The sequence below is a fragment of the Xiphophorus couchianus genome, chromosome 23 (genome assembly GCF_001444195.1).
Source record: "Xiphophorus couchianus chromosome 23, X_couchianus-1.0, whole genome shotgun sequence".
In the NCBI taxonomy this organism is placed as follows: Eukaryota; Metazoa; Chordata; class Actinopteri; order Cyprinodontiformes; family Poeciliidae; genus Xiphophorus; species Xiphophorus couchianus.
Genome location: NC_040250.1, coordinates 27,135,516 through 27,160,171, shown reverse-complemented (window position 1 = coordinate 27,160,171; position 24,656 = coordinate 27,135,516). Strand labels below are relative to the sequence as shown.

At 43.9% G+C, this 24,656-nt stretch overlaps 1 protein-coding gene and 1 long non-coding RNA gene across 5 annotated transcripts in view; one reads left to right on the top strand and one right to left on the bottom strand.

Moving 5' to 3' along the window:
- Window positions 1-546: 546 nt before the first annotated feature.
- LOC114139287 (long-chain-fatty-acid--CoA ligase 1-like) overlaps window positions 547-24,656 on the bottom strand; it is a 50,676-nt gene continuing 26,566 nt past the window's right edge. For 2 of the 4 annotated variants that reach the window (XM_028009116.1, XM_028009118.1), the window contains 15 exons: window positions 13,882-14,057; window positions 13,615-13,647; window positions 13,484-13,535; window positions 13,334-13,407; window positions 12,379-12,456; window positions 12,148-12,282; window positions 11,291-11,425; window positions 4,293-4,388; window positions 4,142-4,214; window positions 3,981-4,072; window positions 3,775-3,891; window positions 2,974-3,117; window positions 2,777-2,881; window positions 1,958-2,029; window positions 1,710-1,850 (listed from right to left, as the gene is read on the bottom strand). In XM_028009116.1, the coding sequence (XP_027864917.1) occupies window positions 1,710-1,850; window positions 1,958-2,029; window positions 2,777-2,881; window positions 2,974-3,117; window positions 3,775-3,891; window positions 3,981-4,072; window positions 4,142-4,214; window positions 4,293-4,388; window positions 11,291-11,425; window positions 12,148-12,282; window positions 12,379-12,456; window positions 13,334-13,407; window positions 13,484-13,535; window positions 13,615-13,647; window positions 13,882-14,057 (1,523 nt within the window). Of the gene's footprint in view, window positions 1,851-1,957; window positions 2,030-2,776; window positions 2,882-2,973; window positions 3,118-3,774; window positions 3,892-3,980; window positions 4,073-4,141; window positions 4,215-4,292; window positions 4,389-11,290; window positions 11,426-12,147; window positions 12,283-12,378; window positions 12,457-13,333; window positions 13,408-13,483; window positions 13,536-13,614; window positions 13,648-13,881; window positions 14,058-24,656 lie in introns of all 4 variants that reach the window. The other 2 variants (XM_028009117.1, XM_028009120.1) reach the window with 2 other exon arrangements.
- Window positions 5,089-9,517, top strand: LOC114139288 (uncharacterized). Its single transcript, XR_003594416.1, has 2 exons — window positions 5,089-5,287; window positions 8,863-9,517. It is a non-coding gene; the product is annotated as an uncharacterized LOC114139288 (long non-coding RNA).

Here is a 24,656-nt window from a genome sequence, read left to right as displayed (position 1 = left end):
TCTTTTAATTACCCCCTCCATTCTTAAAAAACAATCAGAAGTTTAAAAGTCAACATGATTTTATTCATATTTTTTTTATAACAGAAGTAGAACAAATTTTAACTGCAACTAATTAAAGTCAATTTTGATGGAATGAGATATGATTTGGGGTTAATTTTTCCCTTCTAGCTGATTGTGAATAACCACCAAGATTGATGAAGTTTGCAGGGAGGGTTGAATGTTTCCAGTTAAATTTCTTCTAATAAAGCTAATGCTGCCCCGAACTGATCAGCCAAAGCTAGAATTTGGTCCAAATTAATTAAAAAGAAGGAAGCAGTCAATTGAAAAACTATTAATGAACAAATATGCAACACTAGTGTGATTTAAGCCTCTTCAAGTCTGAGACTGCATTTAATAAAAACGTAAGACTGTTTAAGATCTTACAGAAACTAATCAGATTTGAAAGGAACCCACAGTTTTACTGTTTGCCAGTTTTTCTTCATCTTATCAAAGCAACAAATAAAAGCAGCAAAGATGAATCACAAAATGTACAAATGCCACTCGGTAAATAGTTTACACAGATATTTTAATATTTCTTTAATGAAATCTTTTACAAAATGAAAACCTACTGATTAACATTCATTAGGAAAGGTCCTTTAGCCAGGAACCTTTTCTCATCATTATTATAAATAAATTAATACATTACAAAGATTTCCCATGTTGTTCCCAAAGGTACCCGAGTTCCCCAAACACACCTAGATCAGACTGCGTTGTCCTCAGTGTCTGAACTAGTTCATGAGGCACCAAGCTTATTCATACATTAACAGTGAAAACAGTTTAAAATGTACATCTAATGTACAGAGATGACCATGCTGATCTAAAAATGGCTGAGATCTTGTGGTCCTTTTCCACTAGCACCTAGCAGTGTAGCTCTACGTGTGGCTTTTTGTCAGACTTTGTCTCTGTTGGGAGTTTTAATGAATGGCGGTCGGATTATCGTAAGAGCATCACTCCTGTGATGCAAACAGAGGCTCCACCCCCTAAACAACAAGTGACTAATAGTCTCCTGACGTTAGTCAGGACCCCCAGCAAAATCAAAGGGTCCGAGTGTTTCCCAACCCTGGTCCTCAAGGCACACTGTCCTACATGTTTGAGAGGTTTCCCTGCTTTAATGTGCCTGATTCAACTGATTGCAGTTCAACAAACGCCTGTTAATCAGTCATCAATTGAAATCAGCTGGACTGAAGCAAGGAAATACCTAAAACATGCAGGGCAGTGTGGCTTGAGGACCAGGGTTGGGAAACATGTGGCTGGTCACACTGAGTCAGTGCTGATAGAAAAGGACCATTAGCTTAAATATATGGCTTGTAATCAGTTTGTACATGTGGCTATTCACACCATGATTCCTGATGGAGCAGGAGAGACTGTTTCCCTTTAAAATTTTCACATAGGAGCTGATTGGAATCATCTTAAAAAATATTTTAAAAAATCATATGTTTGTATTGTAGTGAAGTTTGATCATAGAAAGCACTTCATGTGTAAAAACTCCTCTGGACTGTGAGGTTTAGTGTTCCACAGATCCCGTCTTGGAAATGCTTGACAAACACTAAGAGCTGCGTGTCGGCCTGTTCTGCTCGTTTCTTGTGTTCCAGCTCGACACCTTGGAGCTTCCTGTTCAGACTTGCCGCCTCTTTCTCTCTTCACAACACAAACGAAGCTCATGAGTCCTCCTACATGCTGATCCCAGCGTACAGCTCATCTATCTGGGATCTGAAGTACTGGCGCATTTCGTTCCTCTTGGCCTTCAGTGTTGGGGTGAGCAGGCCGTTCTCGATGGAGAACATCTCTGTATGGATGTGGATGGCCTTAACCTGCAGGACACCGGAGAATAATGCTTCGTCAGCAACTCATCTCAGCTTTGTTACATTTCTACAGGATTCACAGTCTTGCGAATCTCGTCTAGAAGCCAGTGCTGCACCTGCTCAAAGGACTTGAGGCCTCCCTCTTTGCCAAGCCGCAGGATGTCCTCCAAGATGGCTGCCTTGACCTCCTATAAAGAAAAGTAAAATTGTAAACATGATGTCCTCAAGAAGTTGATTTCAAGCCAATTAAAAAATGTTACAGTTAGAAATAGAAGATGGTTGAAACGATTAATTGGATTTCTTGTGACTAATCGATTATTAAAATAATGGTCAACTATTGATTTATCGTCAAATTGAGTATACAGACTCAAAAACAAGAACATTTGCTGAAATAACAACACAGAGCAGCAATTAAGTCAAAACTGTACAAAAATATATATACATATAGACTTTGTCAGTTCTACCAAAACTCCTCAAGTGGCAGTTTTAGCTTCACCTGGTTCAAATTATTTTTTTTTAAAAAAAGGAAAAGAGTCCTAAACACCTTTCACTATCCAATTATTAATTGGTTAATTGGAAAATTAATCAACAGATCAGCCCTACGCTGTATTGATGTTGAGCCCAGTTAATGTTAGAAGTATTATTTTAGCTGTGGATGCCGACAAAAGATCAAGCGTTGAGGTAAAGAAATGCTATATTAAGGCATTTTAGGCAATAAAGTGCTTATTTTCTTATTCAGATGCAATGGAATTCTAATATTACATAAAAATATTCAATGAACGTTTTGCAGAATGTGTAATTTTTTCATCTGATTAATCGATTGCTAAAATAATCGTTAGTTGAGGGCTAGAAAAGTATGTGCATAGTAAAGCTCTGAAAATTGGCTTTGCCATTAAGTGATTGTAGAAATTTTGTGAATAGTTTGCTGGGATTACCGCTTTCCCACACAGCTCCTGGTAGCTTCCCTGCAGCCTCAGCGTCTTCTTGGCCCAGCTACACAGGAAGTCGGGGTCAGGGACCACCACTGCTACCAGACAAGCCTGCAGACAACAGTCACACCTGTCTCAACACTGTAGGCGGCCTGAGATGAGTTTGAGAGAAACCAAAACAGTTTGGCTTCAAGATGGCTGACCTGCAGACTGTCTCCATGCACAAACACCTGCACCACTGCATCACTCCTCGTGTAGATGTTCTCGATCTTCTCAGGAGCGATGTACTCGCCCTGGGCCAGCTTGAAAATGTGCTTCTTCCTGTCGACGATCTTCAGCGTGCCGTTCTGTGGAGAGATGTGTGCACCGTGTTACCATTCCCTGCAACATCGAGGCTTCTGATAAGAAGGACGCAGTGAGAAGCAGCAGGAACAAAGTCAGATTCACATTAGAGGCCGATGATTAATTGATAAAGATTTAATTTTTGGAAAATGTGTATTTTTTCACCCCCAAACAATGCACTCCTTGGGTTCTCCTAATTCAGAGTGATGTCGGCTTGCTCAAGGCCGCCATCTTGTTTGACAAGCGTATTTTAAAGCTTCTGTTTATGTGGAATTTAGGTCAACTCTACAATGGAATATTAGGGCCAAACTTTATTTTAAAGTACAAGAATAAAGTCATAATATTACCAGAATGAATCTCGATAAGTCTAGAAACTTCCTCATAATTTCAGTACATTCCTCTGGTAAAAATACATCTTCACTCTGCTAATATTGTGACTATATTTTGATAATTTAACAGAAATTCTTGTAACCTTGCCCTAATACTCTATTGTACAACCCACAGAAGGGATTACTGAAATAAAAGACACTTTTTGAAAATATTTCCCGTCAGTGAGAACATTTTTAAAAAATCAATTAAAATTGAATCTGGTATCTTTAAGCAATATTGCTATAATTCACATAGCAAAAAATGTGAGAATAAATGAAGCTGGATGAACGTACAGGGAGCCACTTCCCGATGTCTCCGGTGTGCAGCCATCCGTCTGCATCTATAGTCTCTGCGGTCTTCTCCGGGTCTTTCAGGTAGCCCTGGAAGACGTTTGGACCCTTCACACACACCTAAAAAACAAAAACACACACCTGCATGTAGAAGGGAGAGAAGGCTAAACAAAACCACGTGATTCCATCGGCTGGTGTTGGTGTCTCACCTCCCCTTCCCCGTTTACGGCCAGGTAGTTCATCTCAGCGACATCCACCAGTTTGATGGCGTTGCAGGGCAGAGGAGGTCCGACGTGACCTGCTGAGCAGAGGTCGCTCTCAGTTCACGTCTCACTGGCCGATTAGACGGCTTCGTGCGGCAAAACGTTACCTGCACTACAGTCGCCGGGAAGGGTCATCGTGCATCCGGCGGTGCACTCCGTCTGCCCGTAGCCTTCGTAGAACTGCAGAGCAACAAGATTGGATTAACGTGGATCTGATTTATAAAGCAGCAGAGAGCAAACTTTCAGCTGAACCGTTACCTGACAGCCGATGGCAACTCTCAGGAAGCAGAGGACTGTAGGGGAGATAGGGGCCGCTCCTGTCACCATGAGACGCACGCGGCCTCCGAGGCTGGCCTGTAGGGGGCAGCGTGGGATACTACTGAGAAATCTAAAACAATATCAGTCAAAGTAAGCAACAAGCTCTTGCACCTGATCAGCAAAGTCTGATTCAGGGGCGGGGGCCCGGATGGGAGGCAGAATATGACTTCAGGGATCCAAACCTTTATCACGTCTGATGAGAGCTGGAGAAGAGCTGGCCCTCTCCTGTTGAGTATTGTGTATGTAGGATTATATGATATGGTGCCCCAGTCATTGTTGACTCATGGTTACTAAAAACCTTACAAGACCGACTGATTTTAGTGACATAGTGGGTGTAAAATATTGAATAAAATGTTGTGTTATTGTAACCCACATAAAGTGGGTATGCCACTTTAAGAGAAGAGGTTAAGGAAGCTGGGTGGTCTGCCTGGCCAATGAGAAGTTTAGTTTCCAGAGCGTCTGGACCAATCAGGGTGCAGGCTGCCGTTGTGGATCCCGCCCTTCTCCCCCGGGTCTGCAGTACCGTTGGTTTTGCTCTAGAGATCCGACGCGGTGAGACTGCTGAGCGGGGCAGCGCCAGAGTATGTATCCCGACAGTTAAAAGTATTTTTTACGTGCTGTATTAACTGTATTGTGGATAAACTCTTTTGTAAATAGATTTTATGTTGATTGTCCAGCTTATGTGCTGGAAATTATTTATTAAATGAATACAAACTGAACTTCAGTTTTTTGCCGTTAGGAATCGTTGGCTCTTTCTGGCAGTTATTTCAGCTTGTTCTTCGTAGATAAAAGGTAAAATTTAGGCTTTAACATAATTTTATTTTATTAAGTTTATATTATTTAGATCAAATATGCCTTGTTACATCGTTTAGTGCCCCACGCATCCGGATTGAGACCCACTATACGGTTGTCTGAAGTGTGTCGCACTGAGATCGGTGAGCATATTCGGAGCCTTTTATTTGTGTTTTTGTCGTTTGTTACATTGTTCCATCCATCCATCCATCCATCCATCCATCTTCTTCCGCTTATCCGAGGTCGGGTCGCGGGGGTAGCAGCTTCAGAAGGGAGGCCCAGACTTCCCTCTCCCCAGCCACTTCTTCCAGCTCCTCCGGGGGAATCCCGAGGCGTTCCCAGGCCAGCCGAGAGACATAGTCCCTCCAGCGTGTCCTGGGTCTTCCCCGGGGCCTCCTCCCGGTGGGACGTGCCCGGAACACCTCACCAGGGAGGCGTCCAGGAGGCATCCTGACCAGATGCCCAAGCCACCTCAACTGGCTCCTCTCGATGTGAAGGAGCAGCGGCTCTACTCTGAGTCCCTCCCGGATGACTGAGCTTCTCACCCTATCTCTAAGGGAGAGCCCAGCCACCCTACGGAGAAAACCCATTTCGGCCGCTTGTATCCGCGATCTCGTTCTTTCGGTCATGACCCAAAGCTCATGACCATAGATGAGGGTGGGAACGTAGATCGACCGGTAAATCGAGAGCTTCGCTTTTTGGCTCAGCTCTCTCTTCACCACGACGGACCGGTACAGCGCCCGCTTGACAGCAGACGCTGCGCCAATCCGCCTGTCGATCTCCCGCTCCCTTCTTCCCCCATTCGTGAACAAGATCCCGAGATACTTAAACTCCTCCACTTGGGGCAGGACACCCCCCCTGACCCGGAGAAGGCACTCTACCCTTTTCCGGCTCAAGACCATGGCCTCGGATTTGGAGGCACTGATCCCCATCCCGGCCGCTTCACACTCGGCTGCGAACCGATCCAGCGAGAGCTGCAGATCACGATCTGATGAAGCCAAAAGGACCACATCGTCTGCGAAAAGCAGAGATGAGATCCTGAGGCCACCAAATCGGATCCCCTCAACACCTTGGCTGCGCCTAGAAATTCTGTCCATGAAAGTGATGAACAGAATCGGTGACAAAGGGCAGCCCTGGCGGAGTCCAACTCTCACCGGAAACGAGCCCGACTTACTGCCGGCAATGCGGACCAGACTCTGACACCGGTCATACAGGGACCTGACAGCCCGTATCAAAGGGCCCGGTACCCCATACTCCCGGAGAACCCCCCACAGGGCTCCCCGAGGGACACGGTCGAACGCCTTCTCCAAGTCCACAAAACACATGTAGACTGGTTGGGCGAACTCCCATGCACCCTCCAGGACCCTGCTGAGGGTGTAGAGCTGGTCCAGTGTTCCACGACCAGGACGAAAACCACACTGCTCTTCCTGAATCCGAGGTTCGACTATCCGACGGACCCTCCTCTCCAGGACCCCTGAATAGACCTTGCCAGGGAGGCTTAAGAGTGTGACCCCTCTATAATTGGAGCACACCCTCCGGTCCCCCTTTTTGAACAGGGGAACCACCACCCCAGTCTGCCAATCCAGGGGAACTGCCCCCGATGTCCATGCGATATTGCAGAGTCGCGTCAACCAACACAACCCTACAACATCCAGAGCCTTAAGGAACTCCGGGCGGATCTCATCCACCCCCGGGGCCTTGCCACCGAGGAGCTTTTTAACCACCTCGGCGACCTCGCCCCCAGAGATTGGAGAGCCCAACCCAGAGTCCCCAGGCTCCGCTTCCTCAGTGGAAGGCATGTTGGTGGGATTGAGGAGGTCTTCGAAGTACTCTGCCCACCGGCCCACAACGTCCCGAGTAGAGGTCAGCAGCACACCATCCCCACTATAAACAGTGTTGGTACTGCACCGCTTCCCCCCCCTGAGACGCCGGATGGTGGACCAGAATCGCCTCGAAGCCGTGCGGAAGTCTTTCTCCATGGCCTCTCCAAACTCCTCCCACACCCGAGTTTTTGCCTCAGCAACCGCCCGAGCCGCATGCCGCTTCGCCCGCCGGTACCCATCAGCTGCTTCCGGAGTCCCACAGGCTAAAAAGGCTTGATAGGACTCCTTCTTCAGCCTGACGGCATCCCTCACCGAAGGTGTCCACCAACGGGTTCGAGGGTTGCCGCCGCGACAGGCACCGACAACCTTGCGGCCACAGCTCCGATCGGCCGCCTCGACAATGGAGGCACGGAACACGGTCCACTCAGACTCCATGTCCCCCACCTCCCCCGGGACGTGTTCGAAGTTTTGCCGGAGATGGGAGTTAAAGCTCCGTCTCACAGGGGATTCCGCCAGACGTTCCCAGCAGACCCTCACAACACGTTTGGGCCTGCCAGGTCTGACCGGCTTTCGCCCCCGCCACCGGAGCCAACTCACCACCAGGTAGTGGTCAGTGGACAGCTCCGCACCTCTCTTCACCCGAGTGTCCAAGACATACGGCCGTAGATCCGATGAAACGATGACAAAGTCGATCATCGAACTGCGGCCTAGGGTGTCCTGGTGCCAAGTGCACATATGGACACCCTTATGCTTGAACATGGTGTTCGTTATGGACAATCCATGGCGAGCACAGAAGTCCAGCAACAGAACACCGCTCGAGTTCAGGTCGGGTGGGCCGTTCCTCCCAACCACGCCCCTCCAGGTCTCACTGTCGTTGCCCACGTGAGCGTTGAAGTCCCCCAGCAGAACAAGGGAGTCCCCAGGAGGAGCACTCTCCAGTACCCCCTCTAAGGACTCCAAAAAGGGTGGGTAATCTGAACTGTCGTTCGGCCCGTAAGCACAAACGACAGTCAGAACCCGTCCCCCCACCCGTAGGCGGAGGGATCCTACCCTCTCGTTCACCGGGGTAAACCCCAACGTACAGGCGCCGAGATGGGGAGCAACAAGTATGCCCACTCCTGCCCGACGTCTCTCTCCCTGGGCAACTCCAGAGTGGAAGTATGTCCAGCCCCTCTCAAGGAGACTGGTTCCAGAACCAGAGCCATGCGTCGAGGTGAGACCGACTATTTCTAGCCGGAACCTCTCGACCTCACGCACTAGCTCCGGCTCCTTCCCCACCAGAGAGGTGACATTCCACGTCCCAAGAGCCAGTTTCTGCAACCGAGGATCGGACCGCCAGGGTCCCCTCCCTTGGCCGCCACCCATCACACAGTGCACCCGACCCCTTTGGCCCCTCCCACGGGTGGTGGGCCCATGGGAGGGGGGGCCCATGTTTCCTCTTCGGGCTGAGCCCGGCCGGGCTCCATGGGTAAAAGCCCGGCCACCAGACGCTCGCCATCGTGCCCCCCCTCCAGGCCTGGCTCCAGAGTGGGGCCCCGGTGACCCGCGTCCGGGCAAGGGAACACCAAGTCCAAGGTTTTCCTTCATCATTGGGGTCTTCGGGCTGCACTTTGTCTGGTCCCTCACCTAGGACCTGTCTGCCTTGGGTGACCCTACCAGGGGCATGAAGCCCCAGACAGCATAGCTCCTAGGATCATTGGGGCACTCAAACCCCTCCACCACGATAAGGTGGCAGCCCATGGAGGAGTGTTAACCCTCCATGTTACATTGTTGTTAAAAAAAATATCCGTTGTTTTAGTAACTAGGTAATGTTTTGTTACTGTGTTGGAAAGAAGGTTTAAAGCTAGAACGGCTTGGTAAAGTCCTGTATTTCTGCTGGTCCTGTCTGTTGACAGGTCAGGTTTTTTTTTATACTGGATCATTCCTGAAGAGGATCCCTCCTTTGATATTGATGGCGAGCCTTCCCACCTGGACCTAAAGAGAGAACCAGATTTCGTCTATCCCATTTGGAGTCATGCTGCACCCTGCGGTGTGGTAGGAGAGCAACATACATCTTCACACACGGTTGTGTGTGAGACCTACAACTGACATTCTCCATTATTATTGTTTTTTTTATTTATTGATCTTTGGACAATACTTTTTGGATTGTTTTATTTCGGACATTGTGACGCACAGCTGTGGTGGAAATTCTCCTGTGAATGAAGTTGAATCAAACCAAATTGGGATTAATTTGATTAATCTGCTGACTAATACAATTTGGAGTGCAGATTACCAGGGTGCACCCGGATTATTTGAAATTAAGAATTAGCACTTGGCCAAGTATTATTGTTATTTTTTTTTTTCTTCATTTTATTGTGTGTAATTTTATTTTCATAATTGTGTGTTTTGTGCAACTGTTAATTGTGTGTTTTCTGTCACTAAAACCAGTTCTTTAAATACACCCAACTGCCCTTGTGTGTCATTTAAACACTCCACTGTGCTCCGATAGCCGAACCTATTGGCCCATTTATCCAAAATATATGTAATACCCTTCTCTACTGTGTTACACTATACATGACTGGCTTTATTTACATTTAACTTTATGACACACAAAATTACAAGTGGATCATCCTTATTGTCTCCAAGTGTATTCTGGGTAAAGCTTGTCACCAGCCGTCCATCATCAGTCACTTGGTAACAGATGACAAATGAGCTAGAGCATTTCTATGGACTAAGTTAACAAGAGTGGAGCTCTATGGAGCGGCAAATTGAAAAGGATGGAAAAAAGCGAACAAGGACAAACCAAAAACTGGACGCATATTTTGTTCCTCGCCTTGGAGATGAACCGGACTTTTATGTTGGCAGCGATTCAGAGCCGCCAAAACTGCCAGCCCAGCGAAGGAGCCGGACTAGTTACAGGTAGCAACTCTGACATTATTCACAAAGTGTGAGTTAACTGTAGACTGATTGTAAACTGTATCAGCCCAGCCACCAAGCTTACATCCCCTTTTCTCTGTATCAGTGGTACAGCGGTGATGTCAGGGACTGAAGGCTGAGTTATAGTCGCGCTCAACAGTTCGGGTTGAGCGTTTTTGAGCCAAGACAGCAGTATGGCGTTTATAGTTAAGGTTTCCATTGGAGCCGCCTGGAAGAGCATCTTCCACATCGTCCAGTTTGTGTGAACAGCGGCGACCGCGATCGCCCTGAGTTACAAACATGCACAAGGTGCTGCGCCATGCTGCGCATGTGGCGTGTGCCGCTGCGCTCCTGCTTCAACGCGCACTGCTGCGTGCTCGGTTTAATGCGTCAACAATAAACGTAGCTTCAGTAGTTATTGAAGCTACTCCAGGCTCTGAGTTGAAACTGATAAAGTGTCAAAATGATCCGAACCCATCCGTGGTTCTGAACTGATTTCATCATTAGTGACCAGCAGCCTGATGTTTCTGTTGTTCTCTTGGTTTGTTGTACTTCATGTCAGATGGATTTCAGAATGACAAAGTCACTCTCTGTGGTGGTGAAACTTGTAAGCCCCGCTGTTGCAAGCATGTCTATGTTGTAAAGTTAAATTATCATGAGCTTTATTATTTGGGTATAAAGGGCCCGGTCATTAGCCCCGCCCCCCCGCCGACTTGTTCCGCTAGTGAACAGATTATCATTATTATTACAATGACATTTATGTCTCACAGTCTTTCAGCACAAACAATGCCTTACATCACAGTCTTGATGGGTTTAATCTACTTTGTAGTAATGTATTTTTATGAAGCATGGAGATAAAAAATCACAGAAATGCTCAAACGTCGCATTATTAAATTGCATGTCAGTTTTTGAAACTTCAAATTATGTCATATTATAATTAATTTTAGTTCTGATCCACATTTGGGCCAAATGACTTTCATAAAATATGACTAATGGATAAAGGGCTCATTATCAAACATAATTATGTTGAAGTGATCTCCTTGCGGAATATATTAGTTACAAAACCATACATCTATAAAACAAACAAAAAAGCAATAATTAAAATGGAAGTAAGCTTTCCCCAAGAAGACTAGGTGGTAGATTGCAGAGAATTATTTTACATCATTGCCACTCAGTGAATCCAACTAATCCATGATTCGGCTGCAGACGGCTCCGTTTTGTTAAAGTCGGGTACAACAACCAGAACCGAAACACGACGAGGAGAAAAATGACCAGCAACTACTGCTGCCACTTATTCAATGAAAAATTAAAAACGTGCTGAGAAAATGTTTTGTTTCCTTTGAGTTGAGGAACAATGTGACCAGTAGGACATCCTGTCCCCAGCAGAGGATTCTGCGGTAGAAAAACAGGAGTGATGGTTCTGCGTACCTGGACCTTCCTGAAGATGAGTCGATCCCAGATGCTGTCTGTCCGCACGATGCCTTTCATGACCTCTGCCTGCTTCCTCCTGTACGCCAAGTCCAGCAGCCAGCGCTTCAAAGAGGTGTTGGCCTGCCCAAAGATCTGAGCGTGCACACGCACACACACACACACACACACACACACACACGTAAACAGTCAGTGAAAACAAGGTGAACCTCATCATTCCCAACCCCCTTTTGGTAGATCTAAAACTCCTAGAGCTGACACGATTAACCGTGATTAATTGATTATTGAAATCGGTTCATCAATAACTGGAATATTCAGACTCTAAAAGTGGCCAGTAATTAAACCAAAGCCTTTACAAAAATCTTTACATTTTGCATTTAAGATGAAAGAACCTTCTTTGCATGTACACATCTACTACCCAGAACTCAAGTGGGAATTTTAACTTTACTTCAAATTATGTACTAAAGCAAATCTCATATTAAGCACCTTCTGCTATCCAGGTATTAATCCAAAAAACAAACAATAGCTTAGTAGACAGTATGATTTTTTTAGCTGCGGATGGATCCTGTTGCTCCAGATGATCAAACGTACACTAAAGAAATGCTGTTGTTGCATTTTAGACAATAAAATATTTACTTTCTTACTGGAATTATCTTTAATAGAAATTTTATGCTTATTTGCATTTTTATTGTATTTCTAATAGTGTAAAAATGTCTAAAGTGAAACATCTGTAGAATGTGTCAGTTTCTTAACAGATTAATCATCAGAACAATTGATAGAGTAATCGATTACTAAAATAGTCGTTAGTTGCAGACCTATCATAGTGCTACCAGTAGACGTTAAGGTGGCTCACTCACCTTATCATACATTCTGTTGAGAAGTCTGGGTACGACTGGGAACACCGTAGGCCTCAGTGCAATCAGATCATCCGATAACCGGCGGACGTCTCCCTGGAAAAAGCCGATTCTGGCTCCGTGCACCAGCATGACCCCCTGTCAGACAAAGATGGCACCGAAAACATTTTTTTGCAGCGTGTTCCTGCAGTGGAGAAGATGGAGCGACTAAAAAGGTGGCAACCTGAGACATACCTGGACTATCCTCTCAAACATATGAGCCAAGGGGAGGTAGGAAATATGGACGTCGCTGGAATTCAGCGGACAGCGCAGCTACAGGAAATGACAGCAAGGAAGGTAGAAACACCAGGGTGAGGGATTTTATACCACAGGCAGAAAAGAAAGCATCAAGTCTCCTAATGTTGTCCAAATGTACGACTGGACAGGTGAGGACGTGGATCATAAAAACCTCCTACTCTGCATCTTAAACCAGCTGACTCAGCAGCATCGCAGGAAAGCTAAACAATCCAACAAGCCAACACTAAATGAAATATGAAAGTGAAAGCCGTTTTCTCCCCAAACCATTTGTGGCTTTCTGAGTGACGGATGGAACAGAAATAACTCAATAAAGAAACATTGCATGCAGAGCTTCATGTTTGTTTTGGGTGTGGTTCCTCTGTGAGTCAGCTGCCTGAATGCTGACAAAAAACAAAACATAAATCTGACGTAGGAGCTGCAGTTTCTCATGGCGAAGGCTCCTCTCTGCCATATTTGTATGCATTTGTTTTGGTACATACCTGTGGTCTTTTTTTCACATGTTTGATGCTACATCATTTCACATTTGATTTGTTCTGTTGTTTATTTCCCACTCAAAGAGCAAAAATACAAAATCCTACCAAATATTTTCACTCTAGTTTCTAGGGCAAATATCTTTGTACACTTGAAATAAGATAAAACTTACAAGTAACTTTTCAACAAGATAGATTTGATTTAAGTCAATAATTTCTTAATAGAACTAGAACTTTTTCATCAATAGGTGAATTAATCTGCCAGTGGAAGAAGATACTTTTCCCATTTTATAAGTTAAAATGTCTTTTTGCTTCCCCGAATTTCCTAGATAAAAATCAGAGCAAATCTTAGAAGCTGAATTTAAAGAAGTGGAAAAATAAGTGTTTTTATCTGGATTGTAAGTCCAGATAAAAGCTCTCACCTGTGTTAGTTTGATGAAGGAAGAGTAGTTGGACACAATGTTGCCATGTGTTAACATCGCTCCTTTCGGGCTTCCTGAAAATGAACAGCAGCATGGAGGCTTTGGTATGAATGAAGGTGTTTAGTGTGCGGTTCAGACGGCGTGTGCTACCTGTGGTTCCACTGGTGAAGCAGATGACTGCCATGTCATCAGGCTGAGGGGGCTGACGGGGGTCAAACAGATGAGTTTAAGGTCACGTTTGTTAGCGTTGGAAAGTTCTGGGCAGAGTTGGTGCTACTTACAATCGGCTGCTTGTAGTTGGCCTGACCGAGAGCCTGAGGAACAAGAAGGTAAAACAAGATGGTAAACGAGGGGAGAAAAGGACATTTGATTCCTTCAAAGTGAAAATGGCTTAGGAAAAATGAAAAATGATGACATAAAGATTGGAAACAACTCAGCAGAGAGAAAAATAAAAGTTACTCAACAAGTAACATCCATTACATGATTAAAAAACAGCCTTAAAATCCACCAGTCAGACATGATGTAGAGGTTAAGAAGTGTCTCCAGACCTCGGTCTCCTGCAGGCTCAGGATGTGGACTCCGGCCTGCTGGGCCCTCTCCACCAGGCTGGCGCTGGGGGTCTCCATCAGAACGATGGTCTTCACTGAGTGCTTCATGTCTGTAAGGCAGTCCAGCACCAAGCTGGCTTTGTCCGTCACGTCACACACGATGGTAGAGATGGAAGCTGCACAAACACAACCCCGACGTACGAAAGAGGGTTGAGTCGAGGACAGGATAAAAAATGATAACTAATAGCAGCATGCGTAACCTTTGAACCTTTTCCACATTTCCTAGCATCACAAGGACAAACCTTTATGTATTTTAATGGGATTCACCAACATAAAGTAGTAAGATTGGGAAGGTAAATGTGAACATGGCTTTCAAAGGTTGGATGAAGTAAAATCAGAAAAGTGTTTATTTTATTATTATTATTTAAAATTTTATTTACACATATCAGACTAAAGAAGGCCAAATACAAAAGCACAAAATATAAATTTTTAGCAAATATATCTAAATATATATTTATAAGTGTAAAATAGCAAAATAATTTGTCGCTCTTCACCGCTATGGACCTTACCAAGCTCCGCCCACAACCGACCCACGTGACCGCAAGTCTCACAAACAAAGCCTCACGGTGGTTGTTTCTATGTAAACATGACTCGATTAGTGCATCATTTCTACCAGATTTTCACAACATATCAGCTACTACAATGGACAGAGTTCATATCATCATCTGGGAGGAGGTTACTGGTTTCTCAGTCACAAGCTGGTTGCAAACCTGAGGCCAGCAGATGTCAGTCAGTTATGGTAGATCTGACATTTGGTTTGATGACGTCAATATGAGAAGCTGCAGACTGATAGGAGGAACCAAAGAGCTCTGTAAAGGTAAAGGCAAATCTTCTGAAGTTGGGATATAATTAATATAATTTCACATAATTACTGCGGTAGAAAGCATTTGTTTGTTAAAATTTTATAAAATATTTGTTCTATTTGATGTTTGTTGTGAATGACATAAACTCACAAACGAACCAGGTAATTAGTCCAACGTTTAGAAACTACAGTGACTGTAATGAGCCACAGCAAAGGGAAACAAAGGTAAAATAACCTGAACAGGTGATCAACTCAAAACCATTCCTACCTTTTTACTCTCTCTCTCTCTCTTTGTAGTTTAAGCACACCTGTTACCGTGGCAACCGCCTGCGCCCCGCAAGACGAGCAAAGATTACGTTCAAAACATAACATTCAGTCCGTTACGATATCAAGTTTCCAGGCTTGATATTTATTTCTCGATTATTAATCAGCGCTTCCCTGAACTCAGCGACGGTTGATTGACTAGCTGTACTTGGTCCTAGCGTGGCTAACAGGAGTTACAGTTTAGTCCAAAACCTTTTCTGCTAAATAAAATCTTTAGTGTATGTCAGATACAGACACATTGGATATTGATCTGTTTAGCTAACGTAAGACTGTAGCAGACAGGCTTCAAGGTGTAGAAGTTGTATCAGTTCTGCAATTATGCTGTACTTAGCTAACGGGTAAGTAGCTAAGTACTTACTTTATATATATACTGTATATACACAGTACAGACCAAAAGTTTGGGTTTGGGTTCAGACCCCAAAGACAAAGATGAAGACAAAAGCAAAGACCAAAGGCAAAGAAGAAGAACTGGTGCCTTCCTTCCTGCCAGCACCCACGTTCTGTCACCATCCATGCGGAGAAGAAGCTCATCAGACCTACAGAGATCCCGGCCTTCGTCGATCAACTTCCTCCTCCTGCTGCAGCACCTTCTTCATCATCAGGCCAGGTCTGGGGTTTGAAAAGCCATGCTCCGTCCGTCTCTCTCAAAGGTTCCCTTTTTTAGTTCTCAGTGTCAGCATTAGGGAAAGATAAACTAGATGATTGATTTTACTTATTTGATTATTTCTGCTACTGAATTAAGCTGCACTGACCCTTGCAAAACTGCCTTACTAATAAAATATTTAGCATAAAGAAAATCTAAAAGATGTTGTGGACATTCAGTTAATGAGTCACCTTAAGGTTCTTTGATGGTTGTAAAATAGCTCTGATGTTTGATTCTGGAGAGGAAAAAGTGGAAAATGTTTTATAGGTTGCTGGAAGCCCATATGTAAAACAACATCCTTGGGACTCGCTGAGTCACTAAAACCAACCTGGTTCTGTACCAAGTGCAAGTTGTCATAAAGAGAAGAGCGACCGTTAACAGGTGTGCTCTGTGAAACTAGTTGGCTGCAGGCTGCTCAGTCTGGCTAATTCACAGGGGGAAGAAGGTTGGGACACCTGGATGTAGTTCGTCAGGAACCAGGCGAATCTTTTCTCGATGCCAGCTTAAACAGAGTTTACTTCAGTTCTGGACAGGATAAAACCCAGCAGATTTAGGAAACTCAATTAACCCGATAGACAGAGTGCTGGTAGCACATCTCCCCTCTCAGAAGAGGAAGTAGAGAGTGAGAGAGGAGAGAGACTGAAGAGGGGGGAGATGTTGCGCAACAACAAATTAAATTTGATTATTAACATAGAGTTAACAAAGATTAGAGAAAATTTTGTTTTGCAAATGTTTATAAAATCTGAACAATTTCCTCCCAGAACCAAATTAATAATGGATAAAGACAATTCATATGGCAGCAGGTACAGAAAACCAAGGTAAAAATCTATTGTTAATCAATTCCTGTTAAATAAATGAAAAAAAAAATTACTTATTAAATATTTGGTCATAATTTCAGTTTGAGTCGGGCAGAACTTATCTGTTCGTTCCCATAGCAACGATCAGAAGCAGGACCCTCCCCAGAACCACAGTGACCTCACTGATGAGGTCACAGACGACATCATGAACATCACAACAGATCAAAGACGTTCTGAGGCTTTAACTGCTTGAATCTCAACACATCAGTTAGAATCCAAACGTTTCAGTGAGATTCAGGTTTTGTGTCTAGTGAGAATTTTTGTGTTTCCAAAATGCCATACCCTTTAATTTTCCCAATTGGTTTTGGACTAGGATATCTGGTGACGACAGGGATGAGGAAAGTGTTCGACCATTTCTTTCCTGGAAATGATTCAGGCATAAGTACCTCCAAGTACCTCCGAGTACCTCCAGTACCTGTTGAGAGAGATTTGTTTTGGGACGGGCTTCCATCGGATCCCAGAGCTGACCCGGCTGGGAAAGTTTCTTCTGTACAAAATCTGAGTCCTTTCTCAAGCTCCCAGGATGATGAGAAAGATTTGTTTTGGGACGGGTTTCCATTGGTTCCCAGACATAGAGCTGACCCGGCTGGGGAAGTTTCTTCTGCCCAAAATCTAAGTCGTCTCTCAAGCTCCCAGGATGATGAGAAAGATTTGTTTTGGGACAGGTTAACACACAGGAGCAGGAGTGAAGGCCCAGGCGGTAAGACTATTAGCAAACACAAAACCGCCCTGAAAAAGGGCAGGAGGGAGTCAAAAGATGAAGAAAGATTTTTGGAACGTTCAGAACAGTTTGTAGAGACTTCAACCTCACAAGAAGAGGAACAACTTTGGAACCGGATGTTACTGATTCCCCAAAAGGAAAACTACCCCGAATCGGACAGTTCAAGCTTAGAAGAAGAGGAAAAACTTTGGAACCGTATTGTACTGATTCCCCCCCCAAAAAAATACCCCGAATGGGACAGTTCAAGCTCAGAAGAAGAGGATTCATGAGAAGCAAACACATGAAGAGAAACGCCACACTCCACACTCCACAGAAAATCCCACCTAATGGTTTCTCCTGCCACTAATCTCCAAAACAACAAAGCTGTTTTTTTAGAGGAGGAAGAAACATTGAATTTTGTGAATAAACTATCAAAAGTTAACATCCTGTTTGCAGGTTTCTCTCCGGGCGCTCCGGCTTCCTGCCACAATCTAAAGTCATCGCTGTTTTGTTAATTAGTTTCTAAATTCTCCTTTGGTGTGAGTAAAACATCAGGGCTGCACAGTAGCTCAGTGGGTAACACTGCTGCCTTCCAGTAAGAAAGTCCTGGGTTTGAATCCCAGCCTGATTCTGTCTGCATGGGATTTTCTGGTTCTCCATGTCCATATGTGGGTTCTCTCCGGGCGCTCCGGCTTCCTCCCACAGTCCAAAAAGATTTAGTGCGCTTCATAATGGATTGATATTATTATTAATAATAATAATAATAATATTATTAATATTACTATTACTATATATAAATAGATATATCCATATCTCTAACTATATATATCTATTAATCCAACTCTATCTCTATCTCTCTCTCGCTATATATGTATATATATAAAGATTGATCTATAGATGTACAGTACAGACCAAAGGTTTGGACACACCTTCTAATTCAATGGGTTTTCTTTATTTTCATGACTATTTATAAGGCAAGAAATCCCCCTTATTAACCTGACAGGACACACCTATGAAGTGAAAACCATTTCAGATGACGACCTCTTGAAGCTCATCAAGAAAATGCAGAGTGTGTGCAAAGCAGTAATCACAGCAAAAAGTTTCTACTTTGAAGAAACTAGAATATAAGGGGTATTTTCAGTTGTTTTACACTTTTTTGTTTAGTGCATATTTCCACATGTGTTATTCATAGTTTTGATGCCTTCAGTGTGAATCTACAATGTCAATAGTAATGAAAATAAAGGAAACTCATTGAATAAAAAGGTGTGTCCAAACTTTTGGTCTGTACTGTATATATAGATCTATCTTTATATACACTGCCTGGCCAAAAAAAAGTCGCCACCTGGATTTAACTAAGCAAATAGGTACAAGCCTCCTATTGGATAAGTACTGCATAGGCGATTATCTTTCAGCTGGCAACAAGTTATTTAACCCCAGCTGATGCAATGAGTAACTCCTCATTTCTTAAACAACCATGGCAAAACACACATCCTGTGGTCGTGGAAAAGACGTTAGTCTGTTTAAGAAGGGTCAAATCATTGGCATGCATCAAGCAGAGAAAACATCTAAGGAGATTGCAGAAACTACTATAATTGGGTTAAGAACTGTCCAACGCATCATTAAAAACTGGAAGGATGGTGGGGAACCATCGTCTTCCAGGAAGAAATGTGGTCGGAAAAAAATCCTGAATGATCGTGATCGGCGATTACTTAAACGTTTGGTCAAATCAAATCGAAGAAAAACAACAGCAGAACTCAGGAGTATGTTTAATTGTGAACACAAAAGCATTTCCACACGCACAATGCGAAGGGAACTCAAGGGGTTGTGTTACGGAGTAAAGCTTCTTCTCAAACAAGACGGAGGCTCGTATTTCTTTTACTGAACCTTTCTGTTCAGTATTTATTGAAGAGAAAAAGAACGGCGTCAGCTGATAACGGGCAACAGCTGTTCGTAACCAATGGCAATCAAAAGTCAACAAAGCAAGATAGTGACAAACAGTAACAGATCCTTAAGCATTCTTCAAAATAAAAGACTTCCTCTATTCAAATAAATCATGTCTTGCACTTAAATATATTTCACTTCACCTTTGTAATTATATACAATCATGTTCAATACAATTAATAAAAATCATCATGTAAATTATGCTTAACATATAATTGTAAATCAGTCACTTATCATGCAAATATACCGAACAACATAAGTGTAAAAAAGTCACAACATCCTCCCGCCCGATGAACAACTGTTCATCTGTGTAGGATTTACCTTTCATTTAAGATACCTCTAAAGGGTACAATAACTGAATGGGCCTGCGTAACAAGCCACCAGTCGAAGTACGAACATTGCATGAACGTATGAGACCATCCCTGCCTGGAAAGACCTCTACAATTCTACCCATTTTCCATGTCTGTCTGGGTGTATTGTCCTCCCCCAAAAGAACTACATCTCCTACTTTAAGTAGTGTTGGAGTACGACTGTTCACCCTGTGGGCTGATTTCAAGTCCATCAAATAATCTCTGCGCCAGCGTTTGCAAAGGCCTATCAAAAGTTTCTGTTGGTATTTCCACCTCCTACCTAGCTGTTCGCGGTTTGCAGTGAGAACCTGATTTAGGTGAGGTGAAGGACTAATCTTTGGTGGCAAGGAAGTTAAGCGTTTACCAACTAGGAAACGAGATGGGGTAAGTGGCTGGGGCTCTAATGCATCACTAGTTACATAGGACAGAGGCCTAGAGTTCAAAACTGCCTCAACTTCAGTAAGAACAGTTGTGAGCTCCTCAAAACTCAAAGATGCTTTCCCCAGTACCTTTCTTAAGCATGTTTTTACAGATCTCACAAGCCTTTCCCAGAATCCCCCCCACCAAGCTGCTCGCTCAGCGATAAACTTCCATGTGATTCCCTTGTCAGTGAAAAACTCTGTGAGTGTCGATCCTAAGATATTTTGCCATAACTCTTTTAAATCTTTGTCAGCTCTTTTGAATGTTCTAGCATTGTCAGAGTAAATGACCCTACATAGACCTCGTCTTGCAATGAATCTCTTTAAGGCCAATAAGAAATTCTCTGTAGTCTGATCTGAGACCAACTCTAAGTGTACTGCTCTTGTCGCTGCACATGTAAACAGTGCTATATATGATTTTACAGACCCGTCCTTAGTTTTAACATATAAGGGTCCAGCAAAATCTACACCAGTAACTTCAAAAGGAGGTGATTCTATTACTCTGTCTCGAGGTAAGGGAGCAGTAATCTGTTGTGCTGCCTTAACCTTTAGTTTTTTGCAAATGTAACATTTTGAAACAATGTTTCTTACAAGCTGTCTGGCTCTCAAAATCCAATATTGTTCTCTAACTTGAGTTAATGTGTCTCTTACACCAGAATGCATCACTCTTTCGTGACATGACTGAACTAATAGTTCAGAATACTTGTGATTTGTCGGTAATATCCTAGGGTGTTGTTCTCTGAAACTAAGATCTGAATTCTGCAGTCTTCCCCCAACACTTATTAGACCATTTTCATCTAAGAATGGTTTCAATTCTTTGATTTTAGAATCTACTTTCACATTTTGGTTTGACCTTAACTGCGATATTTCAGAACCGAAACAACTCTCTTGTGTTGACTTAATCCAGTACATTTCAGCTGTACCAAGTTCTTCTGTACTTAACTCTCCCTGAACCTTCAGACAAGATCTTGTGTTACTAACAAACCGCTTTACCCATGCAGTGATTCTTAATGTGGTCTTAAGCTTGCTGTACCTTTCTAAGTTTAACAGAGGTTCAGTTTGCTCAGTGCCAGTGAACTGCACAACAGTCTCATACCCAGCCCTCAGCTCTGCATTCACTTCATCCACTACATAGTCATTACAAATGTCCAGCTCCTTATCATCTGTAGACAGTGAAGTGGGTCCCTTCCACCACAGCTGGCTCTCAATAAGGCTCCGAGCATGGTAACCCCGCGTAAGAAGGTCGGCAGGGTTCATTTTGCCAGCACAGTGGGACCAGAGTTCTGGATTTGTGAGCCCTTGTATTTCTGCCACTCTGTTGCTCACAAATGGTTTCCATCGACGTGATGAGCTGCGGATCCAGTGAAGCGTAATCATAGAGTCCGTCCACATGTTGAGCTGGTTTTTCTCCATGTTCAGTGGCTTAAGAAGGCTGTATCCTAATCTTGCTCCAATAAGTGCACCCAGGAGCTCCAAGCGAGGTAATGTCATTTTCTTTAATGGTGCTACTCGTGACTTGGAGGCCACAAAACTGGTAATAGTCTCTCCTAGGTTGTTTTGTCCTTGAAGATATGCCACAGCAGCGTAAGCCTTTTCACTTGCATCACAGTAGACATGCAACTTTACAGTGTGTGACTCTTTGTTGATCTCAGTGTGGTACCACCTGGGAATAGACACCAGGTGTAACAGTGGTAACTCCACACACCACTGCTCCCACTTCTTTTCTAAGTCAGTAGGTAATGGTTCATCCCAACTCAGTCCCTTTTCCCACATCTCTTGGAAAAGGCACTTTACTGGGACTGTAAAAGGAGTAAGAAACCCAATAGGGTCGAATATACGGCCTGATGTTCTTAGTACACTTCTTCTTGTATTTTCTCTGTCTTTCAAAATGTCCATTAACCCCCTTTGATCAAACACAAAATCATTGTGTTCCGGTCTCCAAACTAGTCCAATAACTTTAAGCACATTTCCACTGGACTCTGTATCACCAGTGAGCTCTACTCCATTCTCTTTCCACATGGCTTTCAGATCAGGTGAGTTGGTAACCCATTTGCAGAGGTTCATGCTTGCCTGAGAGAGAATGTACTTTGCTGCAGTTGTCATCTGAAGAGCATCCTGTACAGTAGGTGAGCTTGAAATAAAGTCATCTACATACATAGAGTCTCTGAGAGCCTGTACTGCCCATGGCTGTTTTCTTTCAAATTGTTTGAGATGTTTTCTGATGGTGGCAGCAAGCAAGAATGGGCTGAGAGTTACTCCAAAAACAATTCTTTTCATCCTCAGGACACGCACCTCATTTTTCCAGTCCTTAGCTAAAGGTCTGTGCATCCACAAGAACCTGACAGCATCTCTGTCCTTTTCTGCTAGTGAGATTTGAAGAAAAGCCTTAGTTATATCAGCAGTAAATGCTATCTTGTGCAATCTGAACTTTATGAGCACATCTAGCAGGTTTGGGTTCAGGTTAGGTCCAGTGTACAGACAGTCGTTGAGGGATGGACTGTTTGCCTCATGTGAGGATGCATCAAATACCACTCGAAGTTTGGTTGTGGCCTTTTCTTCTCTTATTACAGCATGATGGGGCATATAATATTTCACAGTCTGTTGATTCATTTCTGGTTTTCCATCTGCAACCTGCTCACAGATACCATTTTGAAGATAGTCTTCTATTACATCGTTGTATCTGGCAAATAAATTTACATCAGTCTTCAGCTTTCTCGTTAGATTCTCAAAGCGTTTCTTCGCTACCCTGAAGTTGTCTGGAAGCTGGTCTTTGTCACATTGCCAGGGTAACTCAACTTGGTACCTTCCGTCTTCAAATGTTGTTGTTTGTTCAAAACGTTGCATAATTTCTGAGTCCTCTGGGCTTTCTGACTGTTTATTTACAATACCCAGGGACTCCACCTCCCAGAATGCATGCAACTGCTTAGACAGCTGGGTGTCTTCGTTCAAACTAATGTGCATACACGTGGTGTCTAACACTGGAGATAGTCACTGGTCCCTGTAAAGCCCATCCAAAAAGGGTTTCAACTGCCACTAATGAATCTGTAACCCTTTAGACCTTTCCAGTAACAGCCTGCCAGTAGTAATCTGCTCCAATTAACATCTGCAACTCTTGTTCATTAGCACCCTCTAGTGGAAAGTCTCCAAGCTGCAGTCCTCTTTTCTTAATCTCTGCTTGAATGTGCTCAGTTGGTACCTTTATTACAGCAGTGCACACCTCGGGGGTCTCTACAGCATCTATTTCGATTTTCCGTTCAGTGTTCCACACATTTTCAAGTTGAACTCTCACTATGTTGCGGTTCTCTACTACAGGACTGGTAGAACCAAAAACATAGAGGTTTAGTGTCTCTTGCCTCAACTGGCAGTCCTAGGGCTCGGACAATGTCTCTGTGAACAAAACTATGCTGGCTACCTCCATCTAACAGACGGCGAGATATTTTTCTCTCCTTTGGTCCTACAGCCCATGCCTTAACCGTCTGGAGCAATACTGTGTTCTGAGTATTCGTCTTCACTTTGACTGAGCTGGTCAACGAAGACAACACAGCCTGTGCATTTCCACTGTTGCTGGTACTGTCGACTTCTGGTTTAGCTTCAGATTGTTCACAAACTGACAAGTGGTGTTTTCGATTGCACTGTCTGCACAAAATCTTCACTCTGCAGTATTTCGCAATATGTTTCGGGCCCAGGCAGACAAAACACCGTCTAAGCCTTTTCAGTTTCTCCCTGCGTGCACTTATTGTAAAACCAGGACAGTTCTCTGGTTTATGGTCATTACCGTCACAAAACACACAGGTTTGTGGCACGACGCTGGCTGTGTGCAAAGCAGTCGCTGATGGGATGCTCCACTTTCTGGGTTGATCACAGGCATAGGATGGCTTACCCACATGCTTGTGTTGTGTGCTCGGGCTCTTTAATGTGTGGCCTGGTCTGGTCAGCAGAAGCGCCCGTTCTCTGCTTTGCACTTCATTTTGCAGAAACTGAATCAATTCTGGGACTTTCCATTCATTAGTTGAGTTTTGTTGCCTTGTATAAGCAAGTGCTATGTCTTCTGGAATAAGCTGTAGCAACACTGAACATAGGAGACAGCCGTAAGTATCACTTTGCACTCCAAGAGACTCCAAGCTCCGTATCTGGATCTCGCATTCATCATAAATGTGCCTCAAAGCTGCAACATCAGATGATCTTCTCACAGGTGTCAAGTTCAGCAATTTAGACATATGAGCACTTATCACAATATCCTTCCTTCCAAAACGATTCTGGAGTAACTCTATTGCAGCATCATAGTTGACATCTGTCATTGTCAGTCCTGCAATAGTCCGAGCAGCTGCTCCAGTTAGGTAAGATCTCAGGTAAGTGAACTTGTCCGTCTTACATAGTCCATCATTTCTGTGAATGGCTGATTCATACTGTGACCAAAATTCCTGCCATTGGCTTATTTCTCCATCATACTTGATTATCGTTAGTTTGGGCAGTTTAACCGTCTGTTTGGATTGTGATGAAAATGAGCCGTTGTTTACGTCACTCACACGCGCTCTCAGGGTGTCTGTAGCGGTCTCCTGCAATCCAATAACGTTGGTGGTGCGAACCTTCCAAACGAGAATCCGGTCCGTGTAATCCTGTGAGTTCGTTATCTCAGTGTCCAAGTCTTCAATTGACGTTTCATCTTCTATGCTCTTGTC